We start from the raw sequence: 17,562 nt of genomic DNA, 5'->3' as shown, positions 1-17,562 counted from the left end.
CCCAAGGGAAGGCTCTGTATGCAACAATATATACCAGTGAGTTATAGTTTTCCAGTGCTCTATTGTGTGCCATCTTTTGGATTAATATCATGATGACAACAGTGTGAGAGACGCACAGAGCTGGCCAGGCCAGGCCATGACCCACTGCTACATAGCCGGGGGCTCATGCCATCTGGCCCTGCAGTGCTCTTAGAGTCACAGCAACACAGCCCCTGCTGGTTCTCATATAGCTTCATTTACTGAAAGTGCAGCTTGACTGGAGCCCCTAGGCTGCAGGATATCCAGGAGTTTATGCTGAGGGTCCTGGATTTCCTCTAAAGAGATTTGGAGCTCTTCCGCCATTCTCTGTAGGAGCTTTTGAAACTGTCTATGATTATCCAGGGGAAAAGAAGAGGCTGGCGCAACCACCTCATCTAGCAACAATGATGGAACCCGTCTCAGAACCAGTATTACCAGTGGATCCAGCTCATCTTCCCCTTCTTCCATGGGCTCAGGGGATTCAGACTGTCCCCGTGGAGCAGAAGGGTAGTAAGATTTCCTGTAGGAACAGATGGATTCTAGGTAATGTGTGTAAAGATGCCATGGGCACCAATAAGGCCGGTCTGAGGAGTCGAAGGTAAGTTGTGATGGGACCACCTGTCCAGATTAGTAAGCTCCTGTCTCTGTGGTTGAGGGTGGTTCCAGGAAAGTCTTGATCCCGTCTGGGCTGAATTCACTGAGTGGAGGAGAAGTTGGTTCCACTGGTACATCTGTCTCTCCCAAAGATGTAAAGGTCAGATCCTGGTTTCTCAGTGGTGCTGACAGATCCATGGAGAGGAAACCGCTGCTAGTGCACAGCACAAGGGGACAGACTTCTCCCAGAGTCCTGCACTTCCACAGGCATTTGTATCTCCCTGGTGTGGACTGCTCCCAATAACAAGGGAGACTGTGGGACCCGGAGGAAGAAGGTATCATCTGGAAAGGTTGTGTCTTGTCACTTCACATACCACTAGAGTAGGTATAGACAGAGGCCCCTTGCAGGAACGTGATGGTACCACCAGTGAATGAGTCACCAACATCACAGTTTTCAGTGGTACCGATGGTTCCCAGTCCTTCAGGTCCCAGTGTTTTATTTAGGTGGTACAGCAACTAGTGTCGAGGTACATGCAGAGACCATTACTGAAGGAGACTTGCTCCTTGGAATCTTTTGAACACAATCATGCGGCTTAGGAGTGCCTAAGTCCTTATGGCTTGGGTGTGAGAGCTCACCCCACTTAGATGGGGCTGTGGAGGAATCTCTCCTCCTACAGGAGGGAGTCTGTGAGAGTGCCCCTTCTTCTAATGAGATGGCCCAGCCAAAAGTTCCTTCCCTCTGCACTCCTATCCTTGCCAACTCTGGCCAATACACAGGGGATCTCCCGGGCTTGGGTGGACTGGAACCTTGTTGCATGCTCCACTTTTGAAACCAAAGCTCTCATGTTTGCGGTGTTCTGGTGGGGGAAAGCAGCACATGCTGCACTTAGTGGCGATACGAGCTTCTCTGAGGCAGTAGAGGCAGAGCTGGTGGCCATCCAGGCCAAAAAGGAGCAGGGGCAGGAGATGAAGTTTTTGAAGCTCAGTAGCCAGGGCATAATCCCAGGATCAATCCCTTGCTGGGAAGCCAGGAGGGTTCCTGGGGTGGGAATTCTAACACACACTAATGTAGGGATTACCAAAACACTAACAACAACAAAACTAAGACCAATACAGAATTTGAATATTTACAGGACGAAGAGAAAGGAGAAGCTCCAGACACTGGAGGATTTTGACTTAGGCCAGGAGGGGGTAAAAAGGAACTGGAGAGGCGGAGGGTCCACCCCTCTTTTATGTGACGAACACATGGAGAGCAGGGGCATGGGCACGGACCAATGGAACTACTTGCAAGAAATCTCTGGCACATGGAGTGCGTGCATGCCCACAGTGAAATACACATATCCAGCACTCGAAGAGGGAGGCCCTAATCCCAACCGAAGCCTTTGGGGGCTTCAGATATAATATTATATATGTGTGGCTTTGTTTACATTGTAAGTTTTTTGGGGCAGGGAGCATCTTTTTATTTTGTGCTTGTACAGCACCTAGCACAGTAGGGTCTTGGTCCATGGCTAGGGCTCTTAGGTGGCACGACAATACAAATAATAAAAAATACACAAATGAATAAATAACAATAAATCATTCCGATGGGGAAAAAATAGGCAACTGGTCATGAGTGGTATCTTGGGGTCTAAATGGGCGATTCTCTGTCACTTGCACAGAGTTGAATCAATCAAATGAAATAGAGCAGGGTGAGCTTGGCGTTCCTTTTCTTTCTTGCTCTCTTATTGAGCTGTCTTCAGCCATGAGGTCAGGTGGGCAAAGTTAACCCACAGACACAGGAGTCTACATGAGTTCATAATGCGCCAGTCTTTCATTTGTCTCCTTTTCACAAGCACCAAACTCAGACACAGTGTTTATCAATAGCCAGATACAACATAAATTTATAGGGACAGTATAACTATGGCCACATTACATCATGTGTGTATTTTGATAAGTCAGGGAATTTTCTGAAGACAACTTACAGTTTAAACATCATCAGAAGTCTATGGAGTCCAATAACATTTATAATTCTCTCAAAAAATATTTCCTGCTTGGAAGGATGATATGCAATTTCTTATAGATCACTAGATTCATTCCATACCTTGACAGAGTTCTGAGAGATGCTATACACTTCAACACATTAAGATGGAGCCATTCCTTAACGTTTGGAGTATTACAGCTGAATCTGGCTCTTAGTAACTGCTATATGTATGCTCTTTACAAACTGTATGAAACCGATTCGTGTATTTTTGCCTGGATAACTAGCATCTGTCAACACTTATGCTGAAGAATGGCATAAGCTATCTAGGTGATCTATTTGTTTGTCTTGCTATTTTGTAGGCTTTTGTTTTAATTTATCTTTATTATATAATGTTATGAAAATAGCGAGAAAGCTTTTGAGTACCCCCACCACATAGTGTTTACTTGATTTTGTGAATATTTCTGGGCTGGATTCTAAATCTGCCAGGCAAGTGGCACTGTTCAGAACAAAAATTGCTGCTGTTATAGTCCCTGAAATGTACATTCTGCATTTGATCATTGCTCTTGGACCAATCACCGCTCATTTGACTCACACAGGCAGTCCCATTAAAGTCAAAAGCACTCTCACAAATAGTAAGGCAGGATTTGACCCACTTCAGCATATGAAACAGGCTAAGCCAAATGAAATGAATTTCTCTAGAGCGCTCATCAGCTGACGGACTAGCCCTGGTTACCTCAGAAGCGTGTCCTTCCACCCACTTCTTCAAAAATAAGCAATAGGGGAGATTTGTCTGAAATTTCGATGGCTCCCCTCATTTGTGGCTCAGTTAGTGTATATAGAGAGATGCAGTATAGCTATATAAGATTTCCCCCTCCAAATGATTAATTTCCTATTACCTTCTTATATTGCATGTTAAGTAACATTAGTCACCCCGATTGCTATGAAATAAATAGATATTAGTATGTGGGGATTAAGGAGTCATGTGCTGTACAAAAGCAGTGACTAACTGCAGACTCAGTTACCAGTCTTTGACAGACAGCACACAGAGAGGAAGAAATGCCATCACAGAAAGAGTTGACGTACCGTCAAACAGCCCATCAGACTCTGCTCAAAAGGTCTCTGGAAAGCTCTCGGGTCTCCACACCAGTCCAGGAGCTCTGTAGCTGCATTATGGAAGTTTGCAGGATTCTGTAAGTGCTGAAAAGGGGGGAAGATTAAACAACATGGTAAATAAATAATGTTAACTGCTAGATGCATTCTCTTCAGCACACTATTTCAAAGCCAAAAAACCCAGGAAATGATAAGAGATCCAGTCACATGAGTGGATGAATAGAGTAGACCAACTTAATTCATTCTCTATTATCTGTATATTGCTCCTAATTTAATTTTATTGAGTAGAGGTAATGATGCAACTGAAAGTCCAGATCCAGTTCCCCAAAACTTGATGAATTGTGCCCAGAGATGTAATGAGTTGAACTAGGACACCAAGGCTCACCAACCCCAACGCTGGGCAGACTTGAATCTCATTCTGCATTTCAACTCTTTTCCTCAGGCCCAACGCCAACTGCTGGAAAGGTGGACACAGAGCCAGCAATGCTTTTAGAATAGCTAGATTTCAGTATCTCCCCGCTTACTGAATTTGGCCCGAGTGCCTTACTATGGACATTGCTGATACTTATTAAGCAGTTTGACAACTGTAGCTAGCCTGTGGTTGCAACAAATATTGAGACATTTACAGCGCTGTAGCTCAGGATAACAGCACATGGAGGAAAACATTGACACCAAGGTATGGCTTTGACATTGCTACAACTGAAAATACAAAAGCGCGTAGAGTGTTGAGAAATATCCAGAGGAAATCTCACAACCCCTGCAGGGGCAGAATTTCATTAGCCGGCATGACTTGGAGAAAGAAACCCATTTAACTGCTGCTCTCTCACCCTCCCCTGCACTGGCCAAATTACAGTCCTGTTTTGGGAGACACTTAGTAGTATTATTTACTTGAACTGAATTCCACCCCATGCTAAAAATTTGTAAAACTTTGAAGTACTTGAAAACCAAAATGCTCCAAATTTTTAGCGTGGGGGTAGAATTCATACTTCAAAGTACTTGAAAACCAAAATGCTCCAAATTTTTAGCGTGGGGTGGAACTCAATGTACAGCAAGACATTAGCCATTACATCCCCTGAGAAGAGAGCATTATTTGTCTGGATTTTGAAAACAACTGACATTTACATATATCCATATCCCTATCTGGATTTGTATAAAGTCACCATCAACATGATGCCTGTGTGCCTACTTACTGGTACAATATTCACATCCAGGATGAGGATACATTATGGGCACAAGAGAGCCACATGGTACAAGTCTTTGCTTGTCGAGCCTTCATTTGTGAGGTCTTTGGGGAAAGGCCATTTTTTATTTGGTGTAAAGCACCTAGCACAGATCAGGCACGATAAGAATTTTTGTTATTGCTGTTAATAATAAACTAATAAATACTATTATTAAAACAACAATAGAATTAAAAGAAGAATAAAATAAGAATTCCTTACTAATGGAGACAATCAGTTCCATAGCATATGAGGTGTATAAAGGGTTTCCACTAGCCTGTGGTGAAATGGCCTCGAGCTAACAAGCCAATGCTTTCTAGCTGTGGCTGTAAGGCTCATATCCTCTGCAGATTGGGCATAGAGAAGGCCCTGTAACATACACTCACCAGCAAATTACGTACTTTCTCTGATCAAAGGAAGCTCAACCCGACCTCTGAGACTCATAGTCATCTGAATCCCAGATAAGCCCCTATTTATAATTGCCATCTTCCTATACTTTCCCCTTTTTATGTATTCATTTATCTAAGAGCTGGAGGACATATTCTATGTCCAGGAGAACAGCACCTGGTTATACCAAAGTTCTGTATATTATATCTGTCCTTCATACCTTGCAATGGAAAATGCAAAACAAAAAACCCCCAAACCAAACCTCATTATTGAAGGACTACACACTATATGCACCAGGAAATTGTCAGCAATTCCTAGAATTGCCATTTTAAGGAGATCGGACTGGCCCATACAGTTCATCAAAAGGGTGACCCATTAGCATCCTCTCTGGCATATCCAAATATCCAACATTGAGAGTTAACCAAATTTTTTCAAGCCCTTTGGCTTTTTGCTTCACAGATTTTGCATAAAAAGGACTTCTGTCAATGTAAAACTTGAAGAACTCTCCAGCTCAACAGAGCCATCAGTTTTGACAAAAACGAGGTGGTCAGTGATGACCCAAAACTACTTTACTCAGTTTATACAGGTTCCAATAAGACTTCACAGGAATTAAAAAAATACTGATATTAACTCTAAAGATTCACTTATTTCCTTTCCCATGTGTATCATCATAATCTCTTGTAAGTATCTTCCTAAACAGGCTACATACACAGTGATGCCAGCTCTCGCAACAGGTGTGATGTTCCACTTAAAGACCAAACTTCAAAAGACAAGAACTCACATGGGAAACTCAGCTTGATTTTTAAAAAGTAAGGTCCAAGCCTTTGTGGTTGCAGAGAAAAGTCTGAAAATGTGCACCCAGAAGACTCAAAACCCAGAAGGCAAATAAAAGGAAACCAATCATAAAAGGAATTTATAAATAATAAAAGGAATTTACTAAATTCTCGTTATTTTTAAGCCAATCTGATGATTTTTGGGGGGTTGTTTGACTCATGATTTTTGAATATTTGAAGTTGGCACTGCTATAAACATATGTCCTACATACAAAATCTATTCACATTAAAGGCTATTCAGTTCTCTCCCCCTCTTATTCTCATGCCAGATAAACCAAATAAATTAGCTCCAAGACAGCAGAGTGAAAACAAGTATCCTCCCACACCAGGGTGTGACAAGCTCTTATGTCTGTGACCTTTTGGATCCTGTTACACTAATCCTTCTTCTATGGAGGATCTTTGTCAAAAGCCCTTACATTGACAAGAGATGACTGGTATGTGGGACAGCAAGTTTTAAAACAATGGAAGAATTAAAAAAAACAAACAGACATTATGCAACATGGTATCTTCCTACTAAACAACATGGAGCCAAATTTATACCAACTGCGTGACTTCCTCTGGATTGTATTTTCAAAGCAATATTTCCATGCCAGCTCAATGAGAGGGGTCAAAGCTCTTTGTATACTTATGAATATTAGCATATCCAGCTAAACAAAGAAAAGAGTGATCTTTTATGTCTGTTATAAAAACCAACTGGCCAAGTAGTTTAGGTTATTTGTCCTGACTGTAGCAAGCAGAAAGGTGAGAGATTGGGAGCTTTCAAAGCTGCAAATATCTGTTGCAAAAACTCTTAGTATCTACTGTCATTTCAATCCTCCATTCTCATTCAGCAGAAAAACACAAAAACCAGCTCAAAACCCCTTTAAAGCATCATACTCCAAGGACAACTTCTCCTGCGATAATGCGTCTGCAAAAATTGCAGAGAAAGAAAAATGTGAGCATAACTGGAGCACAAATCATACTGTGATAATCACATGCTGCAGGGCACCAAAAAGATTGCATGTTGCAACCTCAATAACACAAAACCAACATTAAATATAATAGAGAGGAAATGTGGTGTGGACGTGTTGTTGGGCATTGTAGGTTTCGCCACCAAGACTAAGGCCTGGTCTACACTCGGGGGGGGGGGGGGGGGTGGGAGGGGCACGGAGCTAAGTCGGTCTAAATTATGCAACTTCGATCATGCAACTACGAAAATAGCGTAGCTGAAGGCGACATACTTAGAGCTACATACAGCACTGTCTTCACTGCGGTAGGTCAACTGCTGATGCTCCCCCGTTGACTCCGCCTATGCTTCTCGCTCCGGTGGCGTACCAGAGTCAATAGGAGAGTGCTCAGCGATCAGTTTATCATGTTTTCACTAGACTCAATAAATCGACCCACACTGGATCGATCGCTCCGGAGGTAAGTGTAGACATACCCTAATATATATTTTTAATCATACATGGTTTTGTAAGTGATATTTCCATTGGACACATCCTGCACTGAGAGAAAAGAACTCACCAATCTTGAACACAAAGCACAGAAGAACATGGCTATTTTTTGTTTGCGGTTTGAGATCATTGGGCACAAAATGCATTTCAGTATCACTTCACCAGCTCCATCTACAGTGACCACACACTCAGAATATGGAAAAAAAATAATTATTTTTGTTTTACTGATCATCAGGTAAGTCTTGTGGCTCAACTTTTGAGTGCTGAACTTGAGATATCTTAAAGGGGCCTGATTTGTAGAAGTGCTGAGCACCTTCCCTCTGAAAAATCAGGCCTCCTTAAGAAGTCAAGTTGGATACCCCAAAATGGAGGCACTCAATCATTTACCATTTTTGGAGATTTAGGCCACCATTAAAGAGGCCTTAAACATGGGTTCAGTTTTCACTTCACTGTATCATACACTAACACCTATTTAATGTGAGGCTATCAAAAATCAATATGCTTTTACAGGAGTAAAGGACAGAAATAAGTTTGTTTCATTTTTAAACTTCACTCTAGAGATACATACTCATCTCAGTGGAATATGTCACAGCAGAAGCTACCTCAAAGTGAAGCTACTAATGCAATGTCGACAGTGACTTGGACTTCAATTAATTATGCGTTATGCAACTCTCACTCAAGTCTCCATCTTATCAACCCACTGCACTTAGGCTTTCTTTTTTTTTTTTTTTTGCGTGGTCAAGCACAGTAGGGACCTATCATAAATCAACCACTAAAAGATGGGTCTCTACAAAAAACAATTTTATATACACACACAGCATGCTGAAAACTTGACATCCTACACAGCAACTGTGCTACTGAAAATTAATTTATAGGTTAGTTATGCAAGATGAATAACTCCCCGCCTTTGTCAATTCTGTCAAAGACAAAAGTCCCAACTAATCTAAAGGAAGAAAAGAATTTGCCAAAACATTAATGGGTTAGATCTCCATCCTCTTTCTAATTTTCTCAGAAATAATTTTTAAAATAAATGGGGGGGGGTTCCCTGAAATTTCTCAGGATTACAGAGACCAAAGATGTTTTCTGTGGGTGGGAATGGGGAGCTGAAAGGAAACCACGCATGAACCAAAATGTAAATATGAAGAAGAGACTACATCCTAGGAAATGTTGCCTTATGCAAGAAAACATTAAAAACTACTTCTACGAACAAACTGAAGACTTCAGCACTCACTTTGGGCTACTACATCTAATACAGTAGGAACACAAGACATTAACAGGCTGGCAGAGCTCTAAGCCCGAAGATTCTACAAGAGAACCACAATGTTTAACCTACAACCATGATGTTTAAATACGTGTTACTTATTATTTTTTCATCACCAGCAATGTGCTCAACAGTGCAGAAGACACTTGTATCAAGGTAGTCGCGGGGAACTCACAATCTAAAATAGAAACAAACAAACCAAGACAAACTGTAAGAATCAGTTACTTACAAGACTGATCTTCAATATTACTTAATTTTACTATAAAACAGCTATTGAAAAAACATCACAATGTCATTATTTCACAACCTATCAGAACCTTCAAGTGAAGTTTCCAGAACTGAGTTGTTATAAATAAGTGCTTCTTAGGACTCCAGCTGACTTAACTCAATGAAACTGAAAGACTCAAATGCACAAAAATCAGCGACATGCGACTATATATTGTTATGGGCAGGAATCACCAGGTGGTGCTACCAGTCTCCCAAGCTCTTTTTCTTGCAAGCAAATTTTATTTATTTATTTATTGATGCAGTATCTTGCGCAGGGGAGCTATGGCAAGAAGCAAGGGAGTTCTCTCTCTGCCTTAATATCTCACTAACTTCTTGAGGCAGAGTTGCTCCCTGGGAAGTAGGAATTGGTGGTTGGGCTGAGATTCCTGAAAGAGAGAATTATCTATAAGTTGTCTGTGAGCACCTCTACTTTGGAACTGGTATATATGTATAAATAAAAGAAGCTGCATTAAGATTATATCTAAACTCTGCATCACTGATTTCTCCTTCAATGGGAATTCAACCTGCAAGGCCCTGACATCTGACACCGCTCATCTGTGGGCCTACAACAGGGATAGGTAATTATTTTTGATCAAGATCCACATTTCTTGGGCAAAGATATAGTCAAGGTCCAAACTCCATAGAAAATAATAAAAAAATAACACCAAGGATAAGTAAATAAAAAGATTTGGGGGTCCGTCCAAAAGCATCTGGCAGTCTGGATTTGGCCCGCCTATTGACTACCCCAGCCTACAATATGTAACCACATGCACATCAACCTGCACACACACATCAGTATATGACAGTTCATGCACACATAGATTTTTAATTTTCAAAGGATCCCAAAGCACTGTAAAACAAAGTCATATACCCTTTATATACTGCGTTCTCTACACCCCCACACCAAAATGCATGCCTTATACAACTGAAACCTTGAATAAAAAAATTTAGGAAGACAGAAATCAGTTACCTGGAATGAAATACGGCTAGGATACCAGGTATATCTCTTCTAAATATAGAAGATTACAACCCAGATGTATACCAACATGTTGTAGATATAGCAATGCAGTAAATACTAGGACAACAACAGTGCAAAATTAAGAGTAATTACAGAGGGTTAAAGTTATCATGCATATATCAAGACTCTACTAACATGACAGCAATAATATGGAAAACAAAATAATTTCAGTGCAGACTCTGTGTTTTTATATGTTGCTATGGAAATTAAACGTGGAATTTTAGTTTACAAGCTTGCATATTTTTGAGGGGGAGAAATATTTTTTTTCTTTTCTTTGAAACATGCCTGGCTCTGAAAACACACAACTAATTTACCATAGCTTAACTGCTGCTCAAATGGGATGTCATGCAAATAGGGTGCTTTTGAGTAGCAAACTGCTTAACTATGCTAAACAAGTTATTGCATTTCTTTATGTGATGTTGCACCAAATTATGAAGGCTGACTCAAGTCGTGTGTTTATTTTACCCAGCTACGTCTGCTCTGTGTCTCATGTCTCGCTTCAATTGAACTTCTGAATGATAATGTAACTAATCACACAGACGCTAAGACATGTTGCTAGATTCTAGGTTAATTAACAGTGGCCTAGAGTCACTGCATTTCTCACATGGATAGCCACTTTGGCCCCTGCCTGCTATCCGGCTTCACTAGCCACACAAAGCCTTGCAATTTTGTATTAGAGTAGAAGAAAACTACTACCAACAAATGGAGATTGTCACTGTGTGGAAAAAGACATACAGTATCAACTTGCTCCAACTAGTCATATATTGCCTTTTCTACACTCAGAAACTAACCCATGACTCCAAGAACTGGGGATTAAAAAAGATATCCACCAAATATCATGAGACTCTATATTAAAATCTCAAGAGTTGGCAACACTGAAATTGGCCTAGTTCCTTTGCAGAGAAGTCAATTAACACCAGCTGAAAATCTGGCCAAATTTATCTACCTCTAAAAGCATTTTCTCCATCTCTGGCACTCCCTAAACCTATTCCTTTAATAAGGAAGACATGGAGTCCAGCTGCTTTTGCAGATTCCACCAGCCAAGAAAACTTTTTTGGCTGAAAAGATCAAAAACTATCATTTCTATCTAAAATCAGTCAATGTTTTCTAATCATTTTCTCCATCTTAATATTCACCTGGACTTGCTTTTCACTGTGTTTAATGAAAATATACGGCACCCTTGAATACACACACAGAACAGCAAAAAACAAACAGGAAAGCTGAGAAGGATTCTCTGCAACTTAAACAATACTGAAGCAGAATTAGTGTGGTCCTGTGTACTAGATAAAGCAAGCTTAACGCTGAAATTAAAATAAATTGCCTGTCTGAATAACGTAAACATAACTCTCATTCAGACACCCTTGCAATTGACTAACTGATAGGAGACAAGGCAGTTCTCTGTGTATAGCATATAAATATGTGGCTATTAGACCTATATTGGATAAGTCACTCAGCACTACATGCAAAAAGCAAAGGACCTGCATATTAGCCATGATCATTCACTGTAATTCATTAATACAGCCTTTTATTAGTCTAAAAGCTCAGTGAGTAAGCCCAGCCATGATCCCCTCCCTCTCATGCATGGATAACTGTTACGGTTCTTCATTCATGAATTAAGTCCCTTTCTCACTCCCAGACATGCCCTTCATTGGCTCTTATGGAACTAAAGTGGTGTTGTAGAAATATCAGTCACTAATTGCTGATGTGCTTCTAAAACGGAAAAGGCCATGACCCAAAATAGGTGGTTTTTCTCTTTTGTGACGGCTAAGGTAATGTGATTATACATCTGAGAGTCTGTGGACGTAAGGAACTATACTTAGTAAATTAAAAACACAACTGAAACCAAGAATCAAAATGTCCTCTCTTTCTTCAGGAGGATAGAGGGAAATATTGAGCTATTTTCTTTCTTCTAGGGAATTGAACTGTGCTTATCTACATACAGCTATACATAGTGCAATTCTCTAAAAGGAATAGCTCTACGGACTCCTTCCGGAGCAAAGATTGTTTTATAGTTAGGCAAATAAAAAGGCTCAAGCTATGAACTTTGCATCCAGATAGAAACTTTTCCAACATTCAGATGCTTTTCTCAGTCAGACTAGTCTTTAAACAATAAGAATATCTTGCACTTATATGGAGCATCTTTCATCGGAGGCTCTCAAACTGCCCTACAAATGTTTATTAAACTTCCAAATACTCCCTATTATCAATGGGTAAACTGAGGCACAGACCGATTAAATGACTCATACAAGGCCACAGACCTAAGAATTAAATCCACAGCTACTAAGAGAAGATACAGTGAAAGCAGACCGCCTTTAATACATTTCAGTATTTGCAGTTCCCGTTTCAAGGGAAGGAAAACAATAAATAGTGAGCAAGGAAACAACATCTTTATCGAGAGCATTTATATGAATAAAAGTCAGCACAGACAAGCAGGGTCAAATTCAAATGGGTAGGTATGTGCCACTCCCATGGAAATCTCTGAGCAAAATTCAGAGTTGAAAATAGACACAAGGAACTGTATAGTAATCAATGAGGCAACGTAACTTACACTGATGCAGAATTCAGCAGACATGCAAAGTGTTCTCAGTGTACAAACCAACAGACCATACTGTGTGTTAAGAGGAAAAGCACCGAGAGTGTACAAAATAAAGCAATGCTTCCAAGCTTAATTATCCCCCTGCTTTCCTATTACACCTTTTCTGCTTAATCTGATACGAACACATTTATTGCAAAGCCCCATTTGCTTCTCCACCATTTATAAGTGAAATTCTTTTTTTTTTTTTTTTTTTGCATGGCCAATGCACACCAAATCAATTTCTAGGGCTGCACAAATATTTTGGAAATTTTGACAAAGAATTTTTCAAATACTGTTGCTGGGTTTTGTTCAGTTTATAGAGTGGTTGAAATTTTTCAAAAATTTGAAGTTTCAGCTAAAGAATGTTCATGGAAAAACGTTTCACTACCTTTTTTTCTGAAGTTTTCAACAAGCTGTTTTCCAACCTGCTTGTCCCCAAACAGGTAACTGACCCCATTCTGTAGGTCAAAACTGAATCTGGCCCACACTGAGTTTTCCCAACTCATGTTAAATAGTCTATTCCCATGAGAATATTGCCCCTGTGGGCAGGGGATCACTTGCAAAACAAAGACCACTCTCACAATGATACACAGATGTTTGCAGAATTGATTCCAGAATTTATCCAATTTATTTTTCAAAATTTAAATAGCAATGTCAGCTTAACCACTTTGCCGTGTTGGTCCCTTAATTTAGTGACCACAAGATTTGCTTTTGAGCTGCGGAGGGAGAGTGGGGGTGGGGGTAGGGGATAATGTGTGTCTGGGAGAAACTCCATCTTATCCACCTACTTTAAAAAGCCATGGTATGTGTCAGCAATATATTCATCATGAGGCTGTTCTTGAAAACCATTAGCAGAAGCTAAAAGAGCTGAAATGAGGATTACTGTTTGACTTTGCTGATCAGAATTACAAGGGCTGCATCTCTTTTCTGGGTTATATGCTTAATATATAAATAGCTGCAGTACACACTGAATATTTACAATAGAACCTTTATCTCCTATTAAGGCAGAAAACAACAAAAGCACCTTCTCTGTAACAAAAATTATTGGGTGCTGTTGCGCTATGCTCTGCCCCGGCCAATGTGCTTTTGTGGTTTAAGACCTGAGCCTGGTATCTTATTCTCATAGCCAGCAGAGAAAACTGGCTCACTTTAGCGGCAACAGCTCATTTTGCTCAATAGTAATGCATATATCCAGTTACGACAACATTTGCCAATCCAGTCTTTAGCCATGTCACCATCACCACCTGAGGAATGGTAATACTCAACCTGGAGCTCTCAGATCAATGTGGTACATGTAAGGGAGGCCTGATTTGTGCTTCCCCTTCTGCCTATTCTAAGGTGGAACAAGAGCAATGTTGATCATAAGAACACTCCATGACACTCAAGGCCACATGGAAAGTGCCGGACATCTGGATTATCATTATGGACACTGCTTCTTGAGTCCTTCCTTCAGAGAGGAGAAAAGTACCTTTCCTTCCCAACATCCCTGGGAGGGGGAGAGCGTGGCAAGCAAAAGAGAAGCAAGAAGCCACAATGAGTCTCAAGATAATCAGAGCATAGTTATTAAGTTGCATCTTTAATCATATTTTCCTGACCAGGCATAATGATACAAAGCTTCAGTATTACAGTGCAAACATCAACATGTAAAGATGTAAAGTTAGGATTTCCTGGCACAACTATTTGGTGGCACTTCAGGACCCTTTTTAATAATTATATGGTTCCTCACATCTTCATGTCTAAGCATCACTGTCTAAGATTATTAATACCAAAAAAATTATGACATCTAGTATATCTAACTGGTGCACTACACTCATATAGGAGAATGAAACTAGACTGTCAATTTCATTTTCTAGCCACCTTGACCTGGTTCACATGTGCTAGCTCAAGGCACTAGTACTTGGGATTATATAGCACTTCTGGAGAACTTTATGTATACTTATACATTTACATCGAAAATATATTAAAAATAAAATGCCTGTACATGAGTTCTAGGTGCCCCAACAAAACTTAAATGCACAGTCTCTTAGAATATCACTCATAAGTTAACATACCCACAAGAAAATACACAGCAAAATATACTGCCCCTTCCTATTCCACACAAAGCCCCAGAACTTCAGCAGCTCCTATCAATTATGTACGATTTTGCAGTGTCCCTAGAAGGTCAAGAAATGTGGGCCATTTTGGAGCAGGAGGGGTGGGGGGATGAGTTCCAGAGTGAATGGGCTTTCAAATAGAACACACTCTTTACTATGACCCTCCGTCTTATGCTGGGGGACAAGCTAGAGCACCTTTGCTGATCTCAACTCCAGAACAGTGATATGGGGAAAAGGGTGGGTCTCTCAAGTGGGCAGGTTCCAAGCCATTTAGATCTGTGACATCCTGTCTGCTGTGAAATTTAAGTAAGACTCATGAAAACATTTGTACTCATACTGGACTCTCCCCCTTCTCCATTTGATTTCCAATATAAAAGGTTATAATAAAATACAACACCATGGGTGGGTGAGTCAAACATTTACCCCTTTCCATTATGGGTGGGTGAATACTGGATATTGCCCACTCTAGTTAGCCAGGCTGTTTACACAAAGAAAATTCAGCAAAGGTGTTGGGGCGCTTTAACCAGGAACCAATTTAATGATATAGGAACTTCCATCTGCAATGCCTGTGCCATTTAGTGAGGCCGTTTGAGTTCTTAAATATCTCAACGTGTTTCTGAGTTACCATTCTCAAGGTATCTGCCAGCCGTTCCCTCCAAAATATACCAGGTCACCCTACGTGGATGACAACCTAAACCTTTACTTCAGGTGAAGTTGTTAATGGATTTTATTGACGGAAGCTGATTTGTTCCACACACATGCTTACTTGTCTTGTTTACAAGAATCTACTTGCACAATGTATTTTAAAATAGGATATATGGAGACAACAGTAGGGTCCTCAGTCTGAAAAATTCCACATTAGGAACAATTATATAATTTGAAGCTGAAATGACAGCATTTTGAATTATCTGGGTTTATTCATAAGTAATGTCTGAACAGTTTTTGGAAACCGTAGATTGCTACACAAGTGCTAAATACAATTGATAAGTAATTCTATAGCACCTTCCACTGGAGAATCTTACCGATTTACAGATGTCAATGAAGGTCACAATGCTCCAAGAATGATAGGAAAGTATTAATCCTTGCTCTTTCCAATGGACCAAACTCAATTTTTATTCTATTTTCTCAATTCTAGTGGCATAAGGGCAGGGATTTTGTTGAAAAACCGTAAGAAATCCACAGTCAACAGTCAAATTATGTACACTGTATTGGGTTTGACACGTACTTTTTCAAAGGTTTTTTACTCATTTACTGAACACTTTCAAATGTTTATCATCAGTCTTCCTTGTATTTCAGTGTTTTAGCTTTATTATTTTAATCTCATTGTCCATATAGAATGAATAGAACTGATGCCAGTCTAATAAGACATACATCCAAACATGTCCTACTCTCACCAGCTCCTATCAGCAACCTATACACTCTTAACATGTTTCAAATTCGTACATAAAATGTTTGCATGGGAATGATTTTTCAGTATTCCTAGGAAAGACTAAATTTGCAATACTCATTGAAATAAAGATAAACATGCATTCAGAAAGCCTCTGGGCTATTTTTAGAAAGGGCCACCTATAGCAGAAGGTGCATGTAATTGATTAACCTCTTCATTGTTTTAAATGGCCAACCTGAAGGTTACAACTAACACTGGAAATTAAAGTTCCATCGCCAATAGCAATTTTACGATTTCCAGTACAAAGGAGCATTCAGTGATGATTACCCTGAGAAACAACACAAGACATCTGAATGTTCAAACTTTGTTCCAAATCATAACCTGATAAATTTAACTTAATTTCTCACATTATGATCACTTATAGGGTGACTTATAGCTGTAGCTCACGAAAGCTCATGCTCAAATAAATTGGTTAGTCTCTAAGGTGCCACAAGTACTCCTTTTCTTTTTGCGAATACAGACTAACACGGCTGTTACTCTGAAACCTGTCATTATATAGGGTGACTGTTTCAGAGATTCAATTTAGGGGTCAAATTCCCGAGACCATTAGATTTATAACTCAGTACTTTTTTTTTTTAAATCATCAATGTCCACTCCAGTTTCAGGAAGAATATTTGTAATTGGCATTGCAGGCAGCTGTTCAGAGTTTGATTTAGTCTTTAAAAAGTCATCAATTCCTTTTCATGAAAGCCTGAACAAACATTTAAAAATGCTTTTGTCTGACCACAAACAGTAGACAAATACCCCATAGAACCATTAAGTGTCCTTAATTTTCCAGGACACAACAATGACACTTGCCATCCACCTTCCTGAAACCTAGAGTCCAAGCATCCACTTTCCTTCTCCTCTTCTTGTTTATCCCTATCCTAGTCTGGAAAAAATAGGACTGATAATTCTGAAGGGAAAAAGGTTTTGCAGGCAGCAATACCAGACAGGAATGCATAAGTTTGTAGGTATATACCCTATCTGTTCTACTCTTTCTGTCCCTCCAACAGAGGCTCTAATAGGGCTCTTTTAGTTACAGTCCTATACATTTTGCCCATTTCCATCTGCATTTACAGTTTTCAGTGTAGGACTGCTTCAAAACAGAGTAATAAATAATTTGGGATCCTGGATTTTTATATAAGCTAAGAATCCCAGTAAGCATCATATTCAAAAAAATCCTTTTCAGGATTCATTTCAGACTCTCACGTTTGGAGTGAAATGAAAACTTGTCTTTAATTAAAGCTCTACCAGGCACTGCACTGTTGCTTCTGAATCTTACTTCTGCTTTCAGACAGGAGTAGAGGGAAACTGACAGTTAAAACGTCCTCTCCCTTCCAATCCTGCTGCCAAAGGGGAAAGCAGGC

At 40.0% G+C, this 17,562-nt stretch overlaps 1 protein-coding gene across 1 annotated transcript in view; it reads right to left on the bottom strand.

The window, feature by feature from the left end:
* Positions 1–17,562, bottom strand: part of ZMIZ1 (zinc finger MIZ-type containing 1) — a 403,763-nt gene that overhangs the window by 183,244 nt on the left and 202,957 nt on the right. Inside the window, 1 exon segment of the mRNA XM_077821484.1 lies at positions 3,656–3,769. Coding sequence (XP_077677610.1) covers positions 3,656–3,769 — 114 coding nt within the window.

This window comes from Eretmochelys imbricata, chromosome 7, assembly GCF_965152235.1.
Source record: "Eretmochelys imbricata isolate rEreImb1 chromosome 7, rEreImb1.hap1, whole genome shotgun sequence".
Taxonomy (NCBI): domain Eukaryota; kingdom Metazoa; phylum Chordata; order Testudines; family Cheloniidae; genus Eretmochelys; species Eretmochelys imbricata.
This window is presented reverse-complemented; position numbering and strand designations above follow the sequence as displayed.